The following is a 23,465-nucleotide window of genomic DNA, read 5'->3' as shown; positions in this document are numbered from 1 at the left end:
ACAGATTATTAGTAGTCAAGGATGCCGATAACATACATTTGGAGCCGATATGCATTTTCACTAAAAGGCAAAATATTGGCATCAAAATAATATAAAAAAAAAATACAAACTCCAGCTGTTATTTTTAAAAAAAAATAAAAATTTAAGCATAGGTTTATTGAACAAATTTGGGAGTTTGTAAAATATTGGGAGGTAATACTTTGTTTTTAAAATCTAACAAAACATTCATTCATGTCTTCAAAAGTTCAATATGAAGTTATAAATGATAGATTAATAATTAACAGTAGCACATGCTAGTTTTGCTGTGTAAACGTGTTTTATGTAAAGAAACTCAACTCTTAGGGCACGGAGAGTAACCTTCCCTTTTGCGCATCACGTGTACTTCACCTATAGCCAGAGATAAGATGACATTGTGATAAGACAGCTGATTAACTTTTACGATACAGCAGTTACTCATGCGTACATTTTATTTCACAAGTTTGACGATTAATAATGCTAAAAAAAAAAACATGTCGATTTATTTTTAAAAGATACAACAAATGAGTATGATTGATTAAATGAAAAAAAAAAAAAAAAAAAAAAAGCATGATTACATAAATAGTTCATTTCCTGAGAAATAGATTCTAAATCCAAACTAACTGAGAGGACCACTGGCACCCAAGACATTCCAAATTTAGCATTGCTTCTAATTATTATACAGTCCAAAGCAAGTCATCTGATCCTTAGCGTAAGTGTGGCGCATCCTTGTGTGGACTCTGGCCTTCTGATGTCGAACCTCTTTAGTCAATCTGCATTGTCATGCAAATGTTGCATAACAAAATACCAGGTGTTCTATAGGCTATACATTATTGATCAGTACACCTTGTTATGCCCTACGAACATCACTTACAATTAGCGAGCATTTTGCTCACAGCCGCCCGTGCAACCAAACACCGCCGACTGCATGAATCACTTCCCAGACACTCAACGCGGTAGATGAGGGAAATAATACAGGCGGAACCCTGGTGATTTTTCCTCTCATATTACACAGGAATTAATTTCTTTGTTGGTTAGGAGTAACAATTAAAAGACTTGCTATGGGCTTGGCCCTGTCCAGTGCCGAACGTTCACGTGGGAAAAGTGCAAGAATTAAATTAGGGATGCACGATAATATCGGTGACAATTGTCCATCAATTTGACGTCAAACAGATAAAACCGATAATAAACAAATCTGCTGATAATAATAAGACATGCCACGTTGGTCTATCTGTTGTGGTTGTGTCGCATATTTGTGATGTCATAATGTGCGCGACCTCGTTTTCACAGAAGATGCATTATGGCGACATAGTGCTTTCTTTACTGTGTCTCCCCCAAAATGTTAACCTCGCAGATTTTTTGGGTTGCGTTTTTTTTTTAAAAACATGACTGTTTTGTTTTGGCAAACTCAAAATGAGTTACTTATAGTAGGAACCTGAAGTATATTTGTATTCAAGTTAATTTTGCAAACAATTATCGGCTTATTTATCGGTTGTCGACATCGGCACGTTCTAAATTCCCGTACTGGTTTATTGGTATCGGTTAAAAATAGCATTACTAAATATAAACAGAAAGCAAGGGGTGGTGCGAAGGTGTTACACTAACTTAGCGTGCAGCAATAACAATGGCTCCAAAAGTACGATTGATGACATAATTGAATCTAAAATTGCTTGAATATCATTTTCTTCAGGCTCAGGCAATGGCCAATGACAACTGCCCTATTTTCTGAAATTGAGCCGTGATTGGTCGTTACCTGAGCAACTGTGATGTCATTTTCAGTCGACAGCAAGTAGCAAAATGGCCACCGCTGAGATGGATAACAACGTGTGGATTTTGCTGCTTAATTCAAATTACACAAACGCAATGCTGTGTTTAGGCTAGTGGAGTTAATTACAACTTTTTGCCATTTATTTTTAAGAGTTACGTGAGATGAGTTTAAGATCATCGTTTGTGGCATATTTACCATATGCATATATCTCTTTGACTGCCAAAAATGTTAAATAACGTTTAGTAAAATCCTATGGAGGAGTGCCAAAGACGTTAAAAGATGTTTTTTTTCAAAACAGAGGTGAAACTAACCATTTTCTATTGTTGATTACTGAAAAACGGAATAAGATAGAAACAAACTTTTTTTTCTGATGAAAGATGAGAGTCCAATCTTTCATTTGGTAGTATGTGTGTTTCCATAGTCCAAACACATAATTTTCTGTGGACCTTGAAAGATCAGTCAAAAATGTTTAAATCGGCTGGCACCCACGACATCCCATTTCTGAAAACGTCTGGCAGTCAAAGAGTTAACTCATTCACTGCCATTGACGGCTATAGACGTCAAAAAATTCATTTAAACTATTTATATTAGTTTAACATTTTTTTCCACTTTTGTTAACAGGAGTATGAAAACCTAGAAAAAAATATTGTACATTTAAAACACATATAAAATTTGTGATTAATCGTGAGTTAACTATTGAAGTCATGCGATTAATTATGATTAAAAATCGCCTGACGTCCCTAATTTTTTATCTTTTCGTTAAAAAAAATCAAAAATCAAAAAATGTCTAGGTTTTCATGCTCTTGTTAACAAAAGTGGGGAAAAAAATGTTAAACTAATAGAAATAGTTCAAATCAATTTTTGACGTTTATAGGCGTCAATGGCAGTGAATGAGTTAATATACAGTATAGGCAGTTACAAAAAATTTTTTTTTTGTTCAACTGGAGGTTTCTGCTCGTGTGAATCGAAAGCATCTTACCTGTGTAGCCTGCGATCCAGCCCCACGACGACACCATGGCCAGCAGCCATTTAAACATGACGCCCTCGAGGTGCCAGAAAGTGGAGCTGTGCCATATTCTCAGGGGCTGCAGCACCAGCAGGTACAGGCAGTAGGACGGGATGGCCACACAGTTGTTGATGAACATAAACACGAAACGGAGCACAGCCTTCAGCAGAGTCCAGCCCAGTTTGCCGGCCCCGTCCAACAGCTGGGCCATCGTGATCCGCACCGTCTAGAGGCTGGAAGAGAGGGAAGGCCACCCTGAGACGTGTAAAATGTGTGCGTGAGTGAGTGTGTGTCAATAGACAAGAATCGTTACGTAAACGAACTGTTGCCAGGTACACATGCCAAGTATTCAGCTCTGACAAAACAGCACGACGTCACCGTCAGGTGGTAACCTCCTATTTCTAAATGTGGTGCATTTGATATTTTCTCACAAACTCGAGCGTATTGGTCAGTCCTCACGTGGGTTTGTTATTTTTACAAATGGCTGACCAGTCGATAGTGTTGAAAATGACTCTCTTTGATGATGCAATGTTAATGGCTCAATTTATTGTTTTCCTAAAAAAGTGATGGTTTGGGAGATGCAAGGAATCTGGCCGATAAGAACACTGAAAATTTGTGATTATAAATTATTTCAACTTTTACTGAAAAGCACAACTTTTCTTTCTATTTTTAAGTTTGCAAATTTTCATAAGTTTGCCATTTTTTTATGCAGCACAACATATTTAAGTTTTTTTTTATTTTCAGAATAATAACATTGATCCTGCTTGTTTTAACTCACATCTTTGTTCAAAACAGTTACTTTTAGTCTGTTTAAATACAAATTATCCTGTTTTTATTTTGTGGCTGAGTTTTGAGTTTTAATTGAATTCTGTAAACAAGACATACTCTTGCTTAAATAACCGATATGTGATTATTTATTAATTAAAGATACTGTAGACACTTATGTAAACAATTTCTCACAATAATTAGGAAGCATTGGTTGCTTGCCATCTTAGCCTTATTTTGCCATGAAACGCACGAGAACTGCAAGTACAAATTCTGTGCAGATGAAGGGGACGTTATTTTACCGAGAATGGTGCTTGAACGATGAAAAGAAAAGAAGGGGGTGGACCGAGGCAAGAACCCCGCCAAGCGCTAGACCCGGTCCGGCGATTGGCTAAATCAGAGCCGTTCACGGCAAAATAGCACTAGCAGGAGAATATCCACTGCCTTTTATAAATCTCTGCCAGTGTTTACATTTCCATATGATCACTTCAACAACATTCCTAGAAAATCGCAATGTCTCATCACTCCTGAGGTATTTTTAGAACAATGCCGCGTGGACCATGGGGGGGGGGCTACCTGGTGCCCACGAGCACCATGTTGGTGACCCCTAGTCTTCAAATTTATCTTGTTTTGAAAACATAACGCAATAATTTCACGTTACAACGTGAAAATATAACATCTTTAAATAAACAAGGCGATAAGTCACGTGAATAAAAAAAAATATAGTGAGAAACTTTTCACGTAAATTACGTGATACTTAAATGCGATTGCGTGCGAGTGGCAGCAATAGATAAGCTTCGGGAGAAACGCAAATAACGGTAGCGATTCCCAATTCTGGGTGAGGCCATAATATGAAACTTAAATGAGAATGATTTAAAGGCTGTGTGTCTTCGAGCTAGCTGCCTTGGCGCCACCGTAATGCGTGAACAGATTGGACCATAAAAGGACTTCATGACAAGCTAGCTAGCACAGTGTGGGCTGTGCTACCACAGCGGGGAGGGGAGCAGAAACCCGTGTGTGTAAATGCTGAACTAAAAAAACATAAGTACGGGTTGTACGCTCTTCAAAAGAAAGCGCAGATACTTGACTAGGACATTACATGTAAGCGCCAAGCCAGAGCCGATGCGCTATACTGTATCCAGGATATAGTCAGACCCTGATTTGGACTTGACGTCTGGTCGGTCGTTACTTACCGAAGTAATGTCAGAAGCATCCAGAGCATTAAAGATGTAGTAAAAAAGCGAATGTGTTGAAGCCAGGCGAACGCCGTCATGTGCAGGAAAAAAAAACCTAAACCAATAAGTTAACACATTTTCGAGCAGATATAGTCCGTTTTTTGGTCAAAACGACGGACATCGCTGAATTGGTCTGGTGGCGTCGCAACGAACCGCAATCACACCCATCGGGGTGGTTTATCCAGGGCTGCTCAACGGGTCGAGTGAATCCCGGCGGGCACCGTTAGCCAGCTAGCTCGCTAGCTAGCTAGCAAGGAGCGCCACTTGAGCGCGGTCGGCTCCATCGCAGTCAGACACCGGGGTGATAATTCCACCTATGCATCATCATCATCATCATCATGGTCGTCTGGTTTAAGATCTCGATCGAGATCCTGTCTTGCGTGAAGAGAAGCTCCGATTCAGGCGTCGGGGCTGCGACGGCAAGCGTCCAATGGAGACATATAGCAGTCAAATGGATTCAACAGCGATGTTTCTCTTGCAGGCTGGCAGGATCTGTTATCTGTTAAGTCGAGATTCACACGGCGGCGAGTTGAAAAGCGTGTATGGAGATACGGGCGGAAGTGAGTCTTACGCCTTTACAATAAACACTTTTGGACCAAAAATCAATTCTTGATTCACATCAAAATGCATGTTTTTTGAAAACCCGAAAGTTTCAGTGAATTAAGTAAAATCTATGAATTTGTTATACAGTCCGCTGGGCGGACTTTCTACATTAGTTACAAAAAATTGTCATATACGCTGAAATTTCAAAGCGGAAGTAATGCATTTTACTGTTTTGTGTTGCACTCACCTGGTACCAGTCTCCACATCCCTCAAGTGCGCAAGCTCTCTCTTGTCAAATGATGATGGTTTTATTATCTTGTTAGGAAATCGATGGTCGCTTTATACTAGTACAGTTGCATTACTTCACCAGAAGAGGGGCGTTAGTTTAATGTTGAAAGGCAAGTACATGCTTAAATTTTAACCGTGAAAAAAATCTTACACGGGGTTTCTTAATTTGCATCGAAATAGAATAAAGATAATTACTACAATCACAAAAAAAATCATCAACAAACGCAACAACGTTTTGCAACGTTGCTTCCAGATGATCATGATTAGTCTGCCCCCTGATGGTGCTTTTTGTGAAAAACAACTCTGTAATCCAAAGGCATCCATTACTAAAATGTCCTAGAGATTACTGCATGAAATATTAGTGGATTAAGAAGGGGTCATGGATTTCCAAGCAATTTTGCATTATCTGTTGACTGGCTTTTATGCAGAAAATCTTCACCTGGACCTCATACTGTCTGTACAGAACATTGGGTGGAATTTAGTTATAGTGTCCTTTACACAGTCAAACACGATCATCAGAAATAAAATCAAGTCTTTTAATCACTGGAACAAATATGTACATAAAGACAAGTGAGTAGCTGTCGTCAAAAACAAGAACTAAAAGCGACTGTACGCGCTCCTCTGAGTTGCAGGCTGAGCTGCGTTTTGTTGCATTTGGTGGCGCAGCTGCTGGGAGTACGGATCCTCCATGGACTTGACCGACAATGTGGTCTTGGGCCCGGTCTTCCATTCGATGCCGCTCTCGTCCGCCACAGAAGCCTCCACGGTTACAGCGTGAGTGCCCAGGATGGAAAAATTGAGCAGGAACTGGGTGCTGAAGTAGTCGTTGTGGGGTTCTACCCGTTGCTTGATCTCATTGGTTGTACTGTCCAGAGGTATCTGAAAGGTATCAAATCGGTCCGATTGATAAACATGCTCATGAATTATGCAATTTAAAATTGTACCCAGTTATAAAAATAGATTAAAACATGCATTATAATAAATATAGTGTACTAGAGCATCGATCACTGTTGCTTTCTTTCATATAAAAAAATACACAGAAAATTGAAGGAACATAGTATTTCCAGCAAGATTCGGATATAAAGGACAGGATAAATACCTTATAGTCTGCTCCCGGTCCCTTGCTCTGGAGAGTGGATGTGACATTGAGACACACTGACTGGATCTTCCTGAAGAGTCCTGGGCTGGAACCGTGTTGAACCACCCCCTCGACCTTGAGAGTCAGCTGTTGGTTGTGCTGCACCGGGATAGGCTCGTTTGGTGTTCGTGGGGATGGAGAGAGGGCAAGCTGGAGAAATAAGACAAAAAAATGTCATTCATTTCAGGAGCACAACTCAAAAGTGAATTTTATCAAATATATTAATTCACTACACAAAGTAAAATACTTCATGATTTATTTTGATGGTTTTTTTTGATGATTATTTTACCGCTCATGAAAACGTCAAATTCACAATCTCTAGAAATAAGGACATTTCGCAAGAAAAAAAAACTTAAAATTACTGTAATGTAGAAATTAGGAAGTAGCCCTGAGTAACGTGACTTTCACTTTTTCAACTGAACTACAGAAAAAAATGAACATTTGTAGGACGAAATGCAACTTTAGAAGACAATGTTACACTATTTTAGGCTTAATCTGTTCATAACTTGTGTTTTTCTAGTCTATTGGGATAAACTCCCGTCGTTACCTTGATGCTAGTGGATTGAAGCTTTTGGAAGAAGTATCTCTGGAAAGACAGTGGGACCTTCAGCAGAGCTATGATGGCGTCACAAAGACAACCTGTATGCTGAAGAAGACATAGTAATTGTTACATCTGACATAATCAGAGCAATTATAACATGAGATATATATTTTTGTTTTTTACCAGGTATGACACAGGTGGATGCTTCTGGTTTAGGGCCTCCACCTCCTCAAGCACGCGTGTAAAGACTGACATCATCCGTCGCTCATATTCACTCTCTGACTGAACCGATCCAAGAGGGCCGTACTCCTGGTAACTACACGACGTACACACACAGAGAGCAAAGTGATCAGTTGTTATCTGATTTTATGCAATGTTTTCATGTATTTACGCAACATAGTGCAAACTCATTAGCATGCATATAAACTAAGTTGACATTTTACGGATGCGTCTCCAACAAGGCACCGCATGGAAATGACTCATCTTCTCAAATATCAGGGCAGTGGAGGTCAGGAAAAAAAAAATGGAAGCAAAAGATGTTTGACTAAATAGCAGTCGGCAACGCGTCGCTATGGAATGCGTTGCAAATTCTATTAAAAATGTATTACTGCTGTATATTGGAGCATAAATCTCTCGTGGAGGCGGGGCTTACCTGACGGCCTGCGGGTCCAATATCAGAGCCTCAATCACATGAGAGACAAGCAGACAACTCTGTTGTTGTCTAACCAGGCAGTTAAGAAAACAAAACCAAAAAAACATCACGGCAGAGAACATCAGTCACAAGGTGCGAAGACGGAGGATCAAAGTGAATGCACCGATGTCCCCCCCCCCCCCCCCCAAGTACAAATATTTATTTGAGCACTTCATCTGCTCCTACGTTAAGTGTCAGGCTAGTAAAGTTGTATTGGACCTTTTTATTTTTTTTTAAGTACAACTACGACTGAAAAAAGTATTGGCAATTGCCAGCAATACCGAAACCGGCATCGGTGCATTCCTGGTAATAGGATACAGCTCCACATTTCGAAGAGTGGCGCAGTCGGCGTCAAACGATGACTGGTGTAACTCAGCATAGCGGGCGGCCAGACTTTTGAACTCGTCCATGCACACTTTCATCTGAAAAGCGGAGAAATACAGTGATTGATTTTTATTTTTATTTTTTTTTAAACAGACAGATGGGCCAAGTTTTTTTTTTTTTTTTTTTTAATCATGTAAAATAGCACGTTAATATTAAGATAATTCATTCTAATTTTTCTAATTTTAGTATTTATCCATTCCGCTTATCCTTATAAAAGGTAGCTAATGAGGACATGCTAATTAATCTAGCAATTATTATATTAAAGTAAAATTACATTTATATAAATCTTTTTATTTACTGATACTGTATTATTTTACAACCTATTAACCAATTAGTTCATACTATAAATGAATTAAAAAAAAAATTTAAACATATAATTTTAAAGGAAAAAACTAAATTATTTCAACAAATATTACAGGAGTCTTGATAATGTAAATTGTCAGTGGGTCATACTTTGCCCATCCCGGCTTTCTTTCTACACAAATTAATCAACTGATAATTACGACGTGCACATTATTATTAAGGGTTATTATTGTTTTGGAATTTTCATTATAATTCAGTTTTTATTTGGTTTTGAGTTTTTTAAATTTGGATAGTTTTAATTCATTTTCAGGTCGGCTCTGTTAGTTTTTATTAGTTTTAGTTATTTTTTAAAAAAAAGCTTAGTTTTAGTATTAGTTTTTATCATTTAACAAATGCTGTGTATTACTTGTGTGCAAGATTTAATAATAGTAAAATGGGAAAAAAAGCAACGCATTTCTTACCTAGCATTGCGTTTTGACTGAGCTAAATGAAAAGGAAGGCGAGGCAAACCAATGGAGCCATAAGTCAAGCACGCAAAATTGTTACATAGGGAGCGACAGCATCTAAAGCTGCTTTTCTATTGGCTGCTGCTAGATGATGTCACTTCTGTGCGACACACTTTCAAACGTCCTTATTCTGGTTAATATCAAAATAAACATACTTAAAGTCACATTTAAGATCAATCCCAAAGGCCCGTGCATTAAAATAATTACCAAAGACGAAAATGAAGGACATTTTCGCTATAATTTAAAGTTTTAGTTAATTTCCTTTTTAAAAAAAAAAAAGAAAAAAAAAAAGCATTTTTTATTTTATTTTATCAACAAAAATGATTTTTGAATTGTAGTTTGAGTGATTTTGTAAAATAACCCTGGTCTTTGCACGTTTTTTACCTGTAGCGAGATGCGCCCGCAGCTCTGCAGGTCGTGACCCGTGCTCAGGGCGAGGGAGGTGGCGACGGCGGGAGGCGGGCTTGTCTTGAGGCTGTTGCAGGTGCAAATGAGCTGGGACAGCGCTTGCAGGTTGTCGATGCGCAGCTTGATGAACTCGCACTGGAATGTAAGTGGATTTAGAGGCGTGCTGGCTGCCTAGAGGGGAGGATTAATCACATAACCTTACATTAACGCCGCAGTCGCGCATGTCTCGAGATGAATTGACAAGATACAGGCAGGTATTATGCACATTAATCCGCTAACAGGCTGTGCGAGATCCGATCCAACACCGAGACTATCACGGGAATCATCAGCCGGGAGCATCTGTCACCGGTGATGGAGTTAGTGAAATAAATGTTTAATGGCGGCCAGATGCCTGACGGTTAACTGACTGTGAGGGAGGCGATGCCCTTTTGGTAGGAGCGCAGGGCCTCAGCAATGGCGCTCATGGCTCCGCTGTAGTCTCCGTCCTCCATGTGTGTCAGGCACTGTTCGGCCTGGGAGAACTCCTTGAGGCTGTTGAGCCAGAAGTAGAAGTGCTCCGACGCCACGCGGGTTCGCAGACTCTGGTAGAGCTCGCTGGAGAACTCGTGGCACCCCTGCGCGATCAAGAGAACACTTTCATGCAACCACGCAAAGCTCTACGTAGCAGTAAAACGTTTAACATTGTGATGACTGCATTTCCCTTTACAGGTACACATATAATTCAACTTTATTTGATTATGCTAATTATGTAGTGGAACCAGTCAGTGACATTGAAACACTCTTATAATGCCTCCTCTGTGACTTCAGACAAAACTGTCCTTATGTCGGTTGCCTGCTGTTCAATTAGTGGCCTGTTGATGGCAGTGCAGGGCAGCGGCTCTCTTCGCCAAGAATACAAAAGTAAAAAAAAAAAAAAGTCTCATACTTGACATAAGACGTAAAAAAAACAAACACTTGTCACTTCCACTGTAAAGCACAAAACCATTTGCTAGAACTGCTTCACGATCAATAAAACGTGATGAGTAAAGTCCATGATTACCATGCGGGAAGCCTGCCGAGCGATCCGGTAGACGGTCCAACCATTGGCGACGTTCTCAAGCTGCTGTTTGATGACTGTTTTTACTTCGGCTGACAGTGATGACTGGCTGGCGACAAAAATCACAGTTGCCAAAGAAACCTGAGCGGGATCATAGAAGATGGGAAGAAAAATGAGGGACAGAAGGAGCAATAGTGTAGCATGAATCTTTTGTGACTTATAATTCACTAAGCAATTTCTTTTTGTGGAAACCAACAAATATTTGGTGAAAAACTCACCTATTCACACCTATCTGTAGTTCTGTCACTATCAAATCTTTATAAAATAGATTATCCTATTGAATAATCAAGTAATTCCGTCTTCCCCCCGTGATTATTATTATTATTTTTGTTAATCTACTAAGGTTAGACGCAAGTTGAATTGAGTGGATTTAAGTACTCATAATTTATTATCTCCTATACATTAGCATGATTAAACACCAACAAAATTAGCCTATGCTAAACGGTGAGCAATCGCGATTAGCATTAGCGATAACCGATAACCATCGATAACCACTTAAGTTGAACAAACACTAACTACCGTTTAGTTCACATATACTGTACCTCATTATATCAACATTACACATATAATAGTGTCTTAAAAGTAACTCCTAGATGATGCTTCAACATTATTCCATGAGTAAACAAGGGTAAAGCTACCTGTTAGCTACATGAGGCTAATAACTTCTTGTTCCTGTCTTCTTCTAGGCACATTTAGTGCATGACCGCCCTCTACTGGTTAAGCAATGAACACCTAAAACCGAGTGGCATGTGATATTTTGGAACTTGGAATAATGACTGCCCAAGTGCTTTTCAGGAAGTTTATAACTTATTTTCTTGTGTTTTAAGGACTTTCAATGTGCTGTATTGTCTTTAATAAAAATGCATGTTAGCGGCGGAGTAGCTAGCGTTGGTTGAAGTGTCAATACACACAAAAATGACATTTAAAATGTTATGAGTGTGCACTTTTCTCACCAGAAGCTCCTGCTGTTTGTCGGTGGACGAGTGACTGGCCACCCGGTAGAGGTCCACCAGATCTCCCAGCATGCTGTCTCCGAGCACTGGCAGATGAGTGGCGATGGCTGACAGAGTGTGGCACATGAGAACGCGAGAGGAGTCGCAGGACAAGTGGAGCTGACCCAGCAGGAACTCCACGGCGGATTGGCTCAGGTGTGGTCGACACTTCAGCAGCTTGACTAATGAGGTGAGGGTGGTCTAACGTGAAAGAATTGGAAAATTGTAAGCAAACTTGAAACTATTTAGGACATCATGAGGACTCAACCAATCATTAACTCTTTGACTGCCAAAAACGTTAAATAAAGTTTAGTAAAATCCTATGGAGGACTGCCAAAGACGTTAAAATATGTTTTTTTCAAAACACAGGTGAAATTAACCATTTTTTATTGTTGATTACTGAAAAACGGAATAAGGTAGAAACAAACTTTTTTTTATGATGAAAGATGAGAGTCCAATCTTTCATTTGGTAGTATTTGTGTTTCCATAGTCCAAACACATCATTTTCTGTGGACCTTGAAAGATCAGTCAAAAATGCTTAAATCGGCTGGCACCCACGGCATCCCATTTCTGAAAACGTCTGGCAGTCAAAGAGTTAAGATGACTTTGCAGGATTAAATAGAAAGCTAGTTTGTCCTTAGCAAATTAATGCCGACACTGTGTTGTCTTACTTTAAGTGTAGCCTGGGCACTGGGGCTGCCATCCTGACTGCAAAGCATCAGCAGAGACTCCTGCCCTAATACTGTATCCTGCTCCAGATGAGCAATATCTGAGGATATACACACATACACAAATATAACTGAGAAGGAGGCGCTTGAAAGGAGCTGGCACAATAAGTGTCAATATGTCAGTGGACATCTAACCTATACCTTTTTCTGGACAGGAAATGACAATGTTGGAGAGCACAATGACTCCATGAGCAGCGACAGCCAGGTTGCTATGGTAACAGCACTCCTGTGCCAATTTCACCAGGTCAGTGATTCGCGGGGGAGCGGACACTGAAGAAAATGTTTTTGGATTAATATGATGCAATTAGCAGTTTAGCGCAAATCAATTGCGTAATAATAATAATAATAAAAAATACAGAAAGGCTCATACCTGTTGTATGAGTGAAGTACTGCTTAAGTGCAATTGTTTCAGAGAGGGTGGAGAGCACAGCTAACATGCCCAGCTTCAAACTAACGTAAGGGCTGCTCAGTGCACACTCACACAGCGTCTGCGAGTGAAAATGAAAATCCAATCATGTTTACAACACAGTTTGGACAATAAACCATGACTTAAACTCCAAGTTAAACTGCTGCAACAGGTGACCGAATAATCATAATAAATAAACTCTGATTTAAAAAATATATATATCATGTGAAGTTTATACCATTACACTCATAACAAAAATGAAGACTATTGCCCAAAGCTAAACCAGTACCTGAGTGTTTTCCCTTATCCAAAGATGAGGAGCTTTTTTAGCGAGAAGCTTTAGATCATTAATCGCCAGCCTCTTGACAGCTTTCCGTGGGTCATCCTTCAGGTATTGAAGGAGGAGCTGCAACTATAGGATCCAAATAAAAAGACGTTTAAAAAAAAAAAAAACATTATGAAAAAAATGGTACTTTTATCCAAAAGGCACAACCTGCTTGGGTATGTCAATCAGGGAGGAGGCGGCGAGCTGAGTGAAGGTGTGCAGGGTCACAATGACCATGGGCGTGGAAGGGTAAGAGGTGACCAGGTTTTGTAAAAGTTCACGACTGCTGGATGCCAAACTAGCATCATGGTGCATGTGTTGCAGCATGGGGATCAACTTCAGTTTCAGGTCAACGGGGGTCTCCAAACCTTAAGGCAAAGAAATGAGACTTCTAAAAAAAGAATATCACACATGTTGCAGGTGCTACTTTTTGCAGAAAGAAAATGATTGGAATTGGTGTTAACTACCGTTTCGAGAATTCTCAATACTGTAGTATTACCTTGAATCATCTCGCTGACTTTGTTGCAAATCCCAGCTGCAAAGACTCTGAAAATAGTAATAAGCAGTAAAATAATGAACTACTTTCCGCAGCTGCTGTAAGACTTCACTACTGCTTTGGTGTGGATTCCAACTTGAGTACAAAATCGTGTAACTGTCGGAAACCAAATACCCCCAGCAATTATGTATGCAGTCCTTACTTTGACTGTGCAGAAAAGCTGGCTGCAGCAAATATAGCAGCTTCCACTTCCACGTTGTCATGCGAGTCGAGACTCTGGCGAATACTGTGGTGGGCGTTTTTCCTCTCTGGGATGATGGAGGCCAAACTGCCAAGCATCCTGATGGGAATAAAATACATAATGGTAAATGACCATTGCTTCTATATCAGTGCAGGATTTTTCATTTATTTATATAGCATTTTAACAGCAGCTACAGCTGTGACAAAGTGCCGTACATAAAACATAGAAGACGATAATTAAAACAAATACAATTTGAATCAACCAAATAAACCGTTATTTCCTAATCAACATGTCCAATATAGATTACCTCAAAGTAATGGCTCGAGCGACGGGGTCATTGCTATGGATGACGGAAAACACCCTTTTGACAAATTCGTCCACATTGAGGATTTTTTCCAGGTGTTTTTCACTCTGTTGTGTTACTTTCAGTACACAGAGGCGAAGGAAGTTGTTCCTATAATCAGAAAAACAATCTTGTATTAATATGTGTCCATTCTTGTTTTAAGCCCACTATCCTCAACTATGAGTTACAGATCATTTGACAATAATTAATATATAATCCATATTGATCAGCCATACCCCAATCTAAATATGTCTGCGAGTTTCAGAAACGCAGAGTTAATGAGGATAGGAAAGGGGTACTTGAGGAAGAGTTTTGGGAAGAGCACAACAGCTTCACACTGCTCTCCGGGCTTTCCCGACCGCAGCCCTGAAATAAAAACACATTCGATAAGTGAAAACAAGACATGCTAATGTCCTACAATCACAACAATATCATCATACGGATTAAGACATGTCCTGCTTTTTTTGCTGCAATCAATAAGAGCAGGAAGCTATGCTAATTCGTTAGCAGGCTAGCATGTCGGCACCTTTGTCAAGCTCCAAGAGTGCGGAATTGGCGTCAAGTTCTTGCTCGCCATAGCAGGCCTCCGAAAGGAACGAACGCGCTGTTGAGAGAGACATTTTTCGTTCTTTTCCGTTTTAATATTTCACATTTGAAGGCATAAACATGAGCACATTTTATTTTGCGGTCATATTTAAACCGGATGTAGACGCGACAGATCCTCTATCCATTGCATTATCACAATAAAATACAACTACCCGCCCGTTTATTTATATGCTGCTCTAAACAAATTATATTTTTCGCTGTCATTTTCTATAGAAAATGTCATTGCTTATCCAAGTGGGCGTTTCTCATTCAATCTTATTTCAAACCTACACGCATTCCAATAAAAGAGAAATCCACCGAAAGTAAACAATGTTTAATTACAATAATCTTAGAAACGGGTTTAAATTCGACTCTTTGTTACTTCAACTAGAAACAGTTCATGAAAATAATAATAATAATCAAATAGCATTTATTTACATTTTGGAAATCTCAAACGTTGAGTTTTATTTTTTAAAGTCAAGTGGCGCACAGAAAGCGGAACTGGAAGTTCCCCCGGAGCAGAAGTGGCTGTACGGACCAATGGTGGCGCTGAATGCTGGTTTAGCGCGGAATTCAGTCCCTGCGTTCAGACGGTCAGTTCGCGGGAAAGAACAGCCACGTTAATAGCGCGAACCACCATCTTATAAGGACCTTACCAATTTTGCAGTATAATAAATACATAAATATATTTTAGAATCATCTGATCGGCTCCCATTGAAGCACAGGGATGCTTTTTCGTTCAGTTATTGACAATCGCCTAGGCAGACAACGGCAGAATGGTAAGACATAATATCCATTTTTTGACAGGAACAATTATTTGCTATTTCACTCGAGTTAAGCGTCAGTTAAAACTAAAAACAACTGATTTGTCCATGAATTTACTGTCTTTACCATTTAACATTGGTCTTTTACTTGTCTGTGGTCGTGCTTTGAATTAGTTACACTATTTTCCTACAACTTCAGGAACTGACTTGACCAAAGTACAACTAACGTATTGATTGGACTAATGGACTCCTCTATTTGGTTAAAGTTGTGACATAAAACGTTTGCAATCGAACATTATTATGATATTTGCCATCGAATAGTTGCCCTAGTGCAGTGACCAGTAAACACGTGAGTTGATAAGATTGATTTGCATTTACCGTAGCCATTTTGACAGCGTAGCAGTTGTCAAGTTGACTTCAAAAAGTAACACCAAAATGATATTTCTATGCCTTGATCTGCCCAGCATTACCTGCGCATCCCTGGACCAAGTATCCTCTGAGCTCCCTCCTGGAAGGCTACCAGTGTGTTCGCCACGATGAACACATCTCCTACGGCAACCTCGGCGATTCCGTGCCCCCGTTTGGGTTATCCTTCTCCTCTGGTAGAGCACTTAAAATTCACCATCAGATGGCCAAGTGTGTGTTATCATAAATTTGACGCCAGGCCGTGTAAATGTTCTCACAGCAAGGGCGATTCAGGATATTCTGGCTGTGGCAAATGAAGAAGGCATTGTTAGGATTTACAACACAGAGGGGCGAGGAAATCCACTTCTGAGAGGTGCATCATGACGCATGTTCATTTTATTATTTGGGAATAGAAGATGCTAACTCTGTGTATCTTTGTAGAATGGCTGGCTCATGAGAATGCTGTGTTTGACATAGCGTGGGTGCCTGGGGAGTCTCAATTGGTAAGATATAGTCCATAGTAATCCTTTATGGTGTAAAAAAAAAAACCACAAACTTTGTTTTTCTCATTTATTTTAATGTCATGTGTCCACCTTTAGGTGACTGCTGCAGGCGACCAGATGGCCAGGTTGTGGGATGTGAAGTCGGGCGAGCTGTTGGGCAGTTTCAAGGGCCACCTCTGCAGCCTGAAATCAGTTGCATTCACTTCAGAGGACAAAGGTATAACTTAATCTACGACCAAATCAACTCACCTGTGATGTTAGCGAGGATAAGTAATAAAGGAAATGGACGGATAACCATAATTATGTTTGCAAATACAAATCTTTTCATATGATATTGCCGTTATCTTTTCACAGCTGTGTTTTGTACTGGTGCGAGAGATGGAAATATTTTGGTGTGGGATACCAGATGCAGTAAAAAAGGTACAATTTACATTTGATATAACACGCCCTAAATTTGACTAATAACAATGTCTCATAATTTGTACTTTTCACAGATGGTTTCTACAAACCAGTTAAACAAATCCACGGCGCTCATAACAAAGCAGAGACCAACTCCCTATCAAAAATAAAGAAGAGACGACTCAGCATCCGTGGCATGGCTCCCAGTGTGGTGAGTTTCCTCGACGAAAATGTGTTCAAGCAAATAGAGTCTCATGCTGCGGGAATTCAGACCTTCCCGTGTTTTGCAGGACACCCAGCAGAGCGTCACTGTTGTCTTATTTCAAGATCAGCACACGCTCATCTCCTCAGGGGCAGTTGATGGGTTAGATGCGCCCCGTCATATGCTTCCATGATATTTAACTTCACTAAATGAGTTTCACTAAATCGTGTTCATCTTATTGATCCTAAAAGGTTTGTTAAGATGTGGGACCTGAGGAAAAACTACACTGCACACCATCACGACCCTGTGGCCTTGCAGACGTACCCGTATCCTGGTTCTTCCATGCGCGTGCGTCTTGGTTAGTTGTGCACTTTTGACTAATGCTCACATGAACTTCGATTCAAGTGACAGTGAAATTCATATTGTTTTGCTTGTATGCCAGGTTATTCTGGGCTTGTGCTGGACTCCACGAGGTCAAATGTCATGTGCAACTGCACTGATGACAATATTTACATGTTCAATGTCAGTGGGATAAAAACTACACCAGGTAAATCAACATCTACACTTAAAATGTGTATTGATATACAACATGGGGGGGAAGGACGTTTTTTTTTAATACCAGTACTTATCACTAGATGGCGCTATAAACTATATGGAGTAACGCAAGAGGGCACTTAGGGCTTTTTGCTAGTTAATTTTTATTACATTTTGAGTTTTGTTTTTTATTTAGTTTTAATTAATTTTCTGAGTGGGCTTGTTATTTATTTAATTTTTATTTTTTTTTAATGCTTCATTTTAGTTTTTTTTTTTTTTTTTTTTATGTCTTATGTGCAAGATAAAAAAAAACAAAAAAAAACACAGTAATTATTTAAAAATTTTTAGTTAACTAAAATAACCTTGTTGGGTACTTTTGTGAATGAGAGAAGACTTTGTAATATTATATTTGCCATTTTATCCACCCACGTTCTGCTTTTGAGGTCAGGCTGTTTTTGTTTTTTTTGAGTAAGTCACCAAAAATAACTTCATTTGAAGTCTCAGTTTGAACTCGTCCGACTTTAGTCGCATCATTTCTCAAAAATGTTGTCCATTCAGTGCCATTTGACTTGCGAGTTTTCACCGCAGTCTTATCTTGGTCGTGATGTCGACAGGGTCCGTTTGCAAGACTGACTTGTTATGAAATTCGTTACAACACATGCACAGTTTAAAAATGATACTTTATTTGAACAGTCGCTGCTGAAGTTGCTAAATCATTTTGGATTGCAATCATGTTTTTGTTACTCATTCCAGTATGTTATCACCTACAGAGGCAGTGTTCGGTGGCCACCAAAACTCATCTTTTTACATCAAGTCCACAATTAGCCCAAATGACCAGTTCTTGGCCAGTGGTTCAAGTGATAACCACACATACATTTGGAAGGTACATATTTATTTTGTTAAAAAAAAAAAGGGAAAATTACTATTTATTTACTGTGATTCTAAATGATTACCTGTAAATATTTGTCTATTCCAGATCTCTGATCCTACACATGCTCCCATGACACTTCAAGGCCATGGTGAGGAAGTGACATCTGTTGCATGGTGCCCAACAGACTTCACTAAGGTCAGCATTAAACTTGACATAAAATGAATTTCCTTTGTTCTATTTAAAAAAAAAAATAATAATTAAATTCTGTCTTCTCATGGCAGATCGCTTCTTGCTCTGATGACCACACTGTACGCATCTGGCGCCTTCACCGTGAAATGGACGGCGCGCAGTCATCAGTGGGAGAGGCCAATCTCGTTGGCTGGGCACGTCCTAAGAGTCCACGCAGTAAGGACAATCTTTGTCAACATCTGTTTAATTACCATACAGCTGTTTTAGCGCAGTATAGTTTGCCAAATCTTAACCCATTCACTGCTATAAATTTGTTTAAAAAAAAAGATTATTAAAAATGAGGGGCAAGAGGCGATTACATTTTTTTAATTGTCATTAATCGCATGACTTCACTAGTTAACTCACGATTAATCACAAATTTTATATCGGTTTAAATGTACAATGAAAACAAAAGTGGGGAAAAAAATGTTAAACTAAAGAAATAGTTTAAATGAATTTTTGACGTTTATAGCCATCAATGTCAGTAAATGAATAAAAAAAAAAGAAAATATTAAAATTCGGGGCGTCAGGCAATTAAAGTTTTTTATCTTAATTAATCGCATGACTTCACTAGTTAACTCATGATTAATCACAAATTTTATATCGGTTTAAATGTACAATAAAAACAAAAGTGGGGAAAAAAATGTTAAACTAAAGAAATAGTTTAAATGAATTTTTGACGTTTATAGCCCTCAATGACAGTAAATGAATAAAAAAAAGAAAATATTAAAATTCGGGGCGTCAGGCAATTAAAGTTTTTTATCTTAATTAATCGCATGACTTCACTAGTTAACTCACGATTAATCACAAATTTTATATCGGTTTAAATGTACAATAAAAACAAAAGTGGGGAAAAAAATGTTAAACTAAAGAAATAGTTTAAATGAATTTTTGACGTTTATAGCCCTCAATGTCAGTAAATGAATAAAAAAAAGAAATTATTAAAATTAGGGGCGTCAGGCAATTAAAGTTTTTTTTATCTTAATCGCATGACTTCACTAGTTAACTCACGATTAATCACAAATTTTATATCGGTTTAAATGTACAATAAAAACAAAAGTGGGGAAAAAAATGTTAAACTAAAGAAATAGTTTAAATGAATTTTTGACATTTATAGCCCTCAGTGTCAGTAAATGAATTAAAAAAAAAAGAAGGTTAAAATTCGGGGCGTCAGGCAGGTTTTTTATTGTAATTAATTGCATGACTTCACTAGTCAACTTGCGATTAATCACAAATTTTATATCAATTCTAGCTTTTCATACTCTTGTTAACAAAAGTGGAAAAAAATGTTAAACTAATAGAAATAGTAAAAATGAATTTTTGACGTTTATACCCGTCAATGGCAGTGAATAAGTTAATTGGGTCTTGTTGTATTTTCAGAAACTTCAAATCCCACCGAGACAACCCCTGCTAAGGAACAGAGTGCCGAGAGCATTGGCAGGCTGGCCTCCCCGCGTCTCGCCTCCTGCGCTCCGAGTGGCGCCGCCTTACCTCTATCCTCAAGCACCACATCACCCGTACATTCTCAGCAAGCCAAAGCAGCCAATTGTCAGAGAACACCACGTTCCATCAAATCATGGCTATCCCCGAGACAAGGATCTCCAAGCCAGAAGAGCCCTCCGCTGTGTAAAGTCCTGAGTCCGTGTTCTCAGAGCTCAGCGGGCTTCCCGTCCGCAACGGCACCACGAGCCAAACGCAGGCTCGAGACTGCCAACGGCTCAACTGATGAATGTGAGGGCGCAAAGCCGCGCGACTGCGTCTCAGAACTCTACCATGTTGCCAAAAGGAGCCGGGCGCAAGCTGGCATCTCTTGCTCAGCTCAGGAGGGTCCGCTACAGACAGACAATCGTTTTGAGGAAGAGCGAGCGTCATCGAGACAGACTGGCAAGGAGAACTACTGCCCTGGGATGACAGATTGGCTGTCAGCGATGGGCCAAAAGATGAGAGGAAGCCCAAGTGCTGCAAAGAAACAAGCAAGCAAGACGCCAGCTTCACCGGTAAGCACAATCGCAAAACAGTGTTCCCTCGCTATAACACGGTTCACTTTTCGCAGCCTCGTTTGTTTCGCGGATTTTTCTTTAGTGCAATTTTGCATGGTTTTTTTTTACAATAATGTAACTATTTTATAAAATTTATGAGTGTGTGGTGAGAGGTTTTCGAGCCTTAAAACATTTATAACAAATTTAAAACGTAAAGCTAACTACTTCGTGGATTCCATTTATTGCGGATATTTTTTGGAACCGAACCCCAGCGGAAAACGAGGGAACACAAATGTTGTTTTTAAGATGTGCTTGTATCTGGCAGTAGCCCTGATTTAAAACAATACCTAATAAAATTCCGAATTATATACTGTATGTAGGCCTACCTGTGGAATGTGGAATAGTGAAGCGTGTCGACTAAGTGGCCAAAAATGCTTGCTGGTTTAAAAAAAAAATGATTGGGAAACTAATTGATTAATTTAAGCGGCTAAAACTCAAAATATTGATTATTGGATATTTAAAGTGGAAGTCAACCTTAAACATTTGTCGACAATAATGTGTTACATGTGATCTCAGTAGTTAGTAATATTACATTTTTGGAGTATGAGTTATGATCATCTCTGGGGACGGCCATTTTGCCACTTGCTGTCGACTGAAAATGACATCAATGTTGCTCAGGGGCTCAGGCAACAACCAATCAGAGCTCACCTGTTGTCTGAAGCTGCGCTGTAATTGGTTGTTACCTGATGTCATCTTAGGTCAAAGTACCAAAATGGCTGCCCCCTGAGATAGATAAAAACGGCTGGGTTTTGCTGCTTAACTCATATTCCACTGACGCAATATTAACAAGAATACCATATTTAGACCAATTTGGTTGCATAGAACATTGTCAAAAAATTGGGTTGACTTCCCCTTTAAAAAAAAAAAAAGTGTTGTTTTCATCCCATTTATTTATGAAAGTTGTACTGGTGGCCCAGCTGGGCCAGTATCAGTGAACTTTGGGGTCACGGTTAATGTCCGACCCTGCATAATGTATAGCACCCATTCGTTTTCTATACTGTCTGTCGTCATTGTCACCATGCATGTGGAATGTGGGAGGAATTTGAACCCCTAGCCTGAGAACTGTGAGGCAGATGTACATTTTGAACAATTCAGTCCTTCAGTTCAGTTTTTGTCCCTCACTGTGTGTGTATATATATATATATATATATAATATATTTATCGTTGAGTTTCATGTTGAACAAGAAGGACTTTGGTTGGCTGAATCACAAGCTATTCCTGGATGCTTGCAATTACTGCAGTAAATTACAAACATTAGTCCAAATGAGATCAAATTAAGTCTGGGTTTGTATAGAAAGGTCCAGGCTTTGTACCAGACTCCACCAATTAAGGACTTAGAACCAGCACACTGACATGACACAGTAGTTTAACTTGCACTTCCTAAGACACAAAAGGGAGCCATTTATTTTAGTTGCTTCCTGCTGTTAAGGCCGGCCATCACGATTAAGGCATTCTGAATATGTTGCCAGTCGAGAAAATCACGCTCAGCTGTCTTGCCACTTCATCAAGAGTCACTATTAGGAAGAAATAGAAATTTGCAGACCATGGAGTAAGCTACAGATGAAACGACAACTGTAGTAGAGTATAACCTTTTCTCTAATCTACTTTTTTCAGACTTGGCGCGCACAGCAGAACATGAAAAAAATCTCGTCCTATTTCACGAGGAGACCCACAGAGTGACCGTCAACATCAATTAGTTTCTGTTTGTGATACTGTGTTATAGGTCGTTTTAACTGGAGCCAACAAACTGTTTTGTACTGTACCATTAATCAGTGAAATGTTTTCCTTAACACATTTGACTATTTTATATTTATTGGGGCATAGTTTGTTAGTGCCTCCTTAACGTTTTTGATACTGTGCAGAGTTGCTGACTGACAAGTTTGTAGTGGATTTTTTTTAATGAGTAATTCTTTTACTCCAGCATGCTACATTTAGGAGGCTATTTGACATAACTTACTCAATTTTATCAGCTTGTTGAAGCAAAAACCTTTAGACTTTTGATATCTGAATAAACAGCATGTCCCATGAAGTATAAAAGTTAAATGTAGAATTATTCAGTTGGTCTTGGAGTCCTTCTATAAACGTTGAACTCAATGTTTAAAGCACATTAGCTCTGATCTGTTCACTATTTTTGTTTGTTTTTTTTTCATTCTGGAGCTAATGCTCCAGTTGTTAATATGTACAAAACAGCAAGTGATTGTTGTATGGTTTGCTTGTGACGCAGTTGAGTGGGCAGATTTTTATGAAAATGAAAATATTTTTAAGAGTGTAAATGATGTTCTTGGCTTTGTGTTTTTTAGAATCAGGTGTTATGCTCCAACCCATCAACTACCCATGTGGGTGACAGAAAGATATTTGATTTTTATTTTATTTTTTTATTCCTCATGATATGAACATCACGGTGCCAGGTGATGCTTCAAATTGATTTTCAAAAATGAATCCTTAATTTTATTTTACTACTTTTATAAATATGAAAAAAAATAATAATAATTGTGGTAAAACTTCCTAAATGGTGCAGATGAATGTGCATAATAACAGTTGTAATTTTGTTTTAACTTTTTTTTTTTTTTTTTATACATTTAAACTGATGTGATAATGGACTATAACAATAATTTTGTGAAATAATCTGAACTACTTGCAGAGTACTGTTGCCTGTGGCTACTAATTCGTTTTCACAGTGTCACAAATTAAATCTTTTACAATTCAATTGGTTAAAA

General features: G+C 38.9%; 3 protein-coding genes across 5 annotated transcripts in view; 1 reads left to right on the top strand and 2 right to left on the bottom strand.

The window, feature by feature from the left end:
* lpgat1 (lysophosphatidylglycerol acyltransferase 1) overlaps positions 1-5,318 on the bottom strand; it is a 34,307-nt gene extending 28,989 nt beyond the window's left edge. For all 3 annotated transcript variants that reach the window (XR_013289522.1, XR_013289521.1, XM_077553339.1), the window contains exons 1-2: positions 4,748-5,318; positions 2,763-3,022 (exon numbers count right to left, since the gene is read on the bottom strand). Coding sequence is in view for 1 of the 3 variants with exons in the window: in XM_077553339.1 (XP_077409465.1) it covers positions 2,763-3,000 (238 nt within the window). In the remaining 2 variants the exon portion in view is untranslated. The remainder of the gene's footprint in view (positions 1-2,762; positions 3,023-4,747) is intronic.
* Positions 5,319-6,142: 824 nt separating this feature from the next.
* Positions 6,143-14,937, bottom strand: ints7 (integrator complex subunit 7). The gene is made up of 20 exons (XM_077552709.1): positions 14,745-14,937; positions 14,455-14,584; positions 14,183-14,329; positions 13,837-13,974; positions 13,638-13,684; positions 13,307-13,506; positions 13,103-13,225; positions 12,778-12,895; positions 12,549-12,677; positions 12,351-12,448; positions 11,641-11,880; positions 10,631-10,768; positions 9,999-10,205; positions 9,568-9,762; positions 8,309-8,412; positions 7,952-8,020; positions 7,483-7,615; positions 7,306-7,404; positions 6,720-6,908; positions 6,143-6,499 (listed from the first exon to the last, which is right to left on the bottom strand). The coding sequence occupies exons 1-20, from the start codon at positions 14,836-14,838 to the stop codon at positions 6,218-6,220; spliced, it is 2,880 nt and encodes a 959-aa protein (XP_077408835.1). The 5' UTR covers positions 14,839-14,937; the 3' UTR covers positions 6,143-6,217.
* A 420-nt stretch (positions 14,938-15,357) lies between these two features.
* Positions 15,358-23,455, top strand: dtl (denticleless E3 ubiquitin protein ligase adapter). Its single transcript, XM_077552765.1, has 15 exons — positions 15,358-15,582; positions 16,032-16,169; positions 16,253-16,345; positions 16,414-16,475; positions 16,572-16,692; positions 16,830-16,895; positions 16,970-17,085; positions 17,165-17,238; positions 17,328-17,434; positions 17,519-17,623; positions 18,381-18,493; positions 18,587-18,676; positions 18,763-18,886; positions 20,090-20,706; positions 22,363-23,455. Exons 1-15 carry the CDS (start codon positions 15,531-15,533, stop codon positions 22,426-22,428), a joined length of 1,944 nt encoding a protein of 647 aa, XP_077408891.1. The 5' UTR covers positions 15,358-15,530; the 3' UTR covers positions 22,429-23,455.
* Positions 23,456-23,465: the final 10 nt, after the last annotated feature.

This window comes from Vanacampus margaritifer, chromosome 19 (assembly GCF_051991255.1).
Source record: "Vanacampus margaritifer isolate UIUO_Vmar chromosome 19, RoL_Vmar_1.0, whole genome shotgun sequence".
Lineage (NCBI taxonomy): Eukaryota > Metazoa > Chordata > Actinopteri > Syngnathiformes > Syngnathidae > Vanacampus > Vanacampus margaritifer.
The sequence above is the reverse complement of the archived record's forward strand: the minus strand, read 5'-3'. Positions and strand labels throughout refer to the sequence as shown.

Coding starts and splice junctions, on each gene's coding strand:
- dtl (XM_077552765.1), top strand. CDS start 15,531: ATGCTTTTTCGTTCAGTTATTGACAATCGCCTAGGCAGACAACGGCAG. Junction 17,624..18,380: donor TGGGATAAAAACTACACCAG/GTAAATCAACAT, acceptor TATCACCTACAG/AGGCAGTGTTCGGTGGCCAC. Junction 20,707..22,362: donor GCAAGACGCCAGCTTCACCG/GTAAGCACAATC, acceptor TACTTTTTTCAG/ACTTGGCGCGCACAGCAGAA.
- ints7 (XM_077552709.1), bottom strand. CDS start 14,838: ATGTCTCTCTCAACAGCGCGTTCGTTCCTTTCGGAGGCCTGCTATGGC. Junction 13,975..14,182: donor GCTCGAGCCATTACTTTGAG/GTAATCTATATT, acceptor TATTCCCATCAG/GATGCTTGGCAGTTTGGCCT. Junction 6,500..6,719: donor GACCGGGAGCAGACTATAAG/GTATTTATCCTG, acceptor GATACCTTTCAG/ATACCTCTGGACAGTACAAC.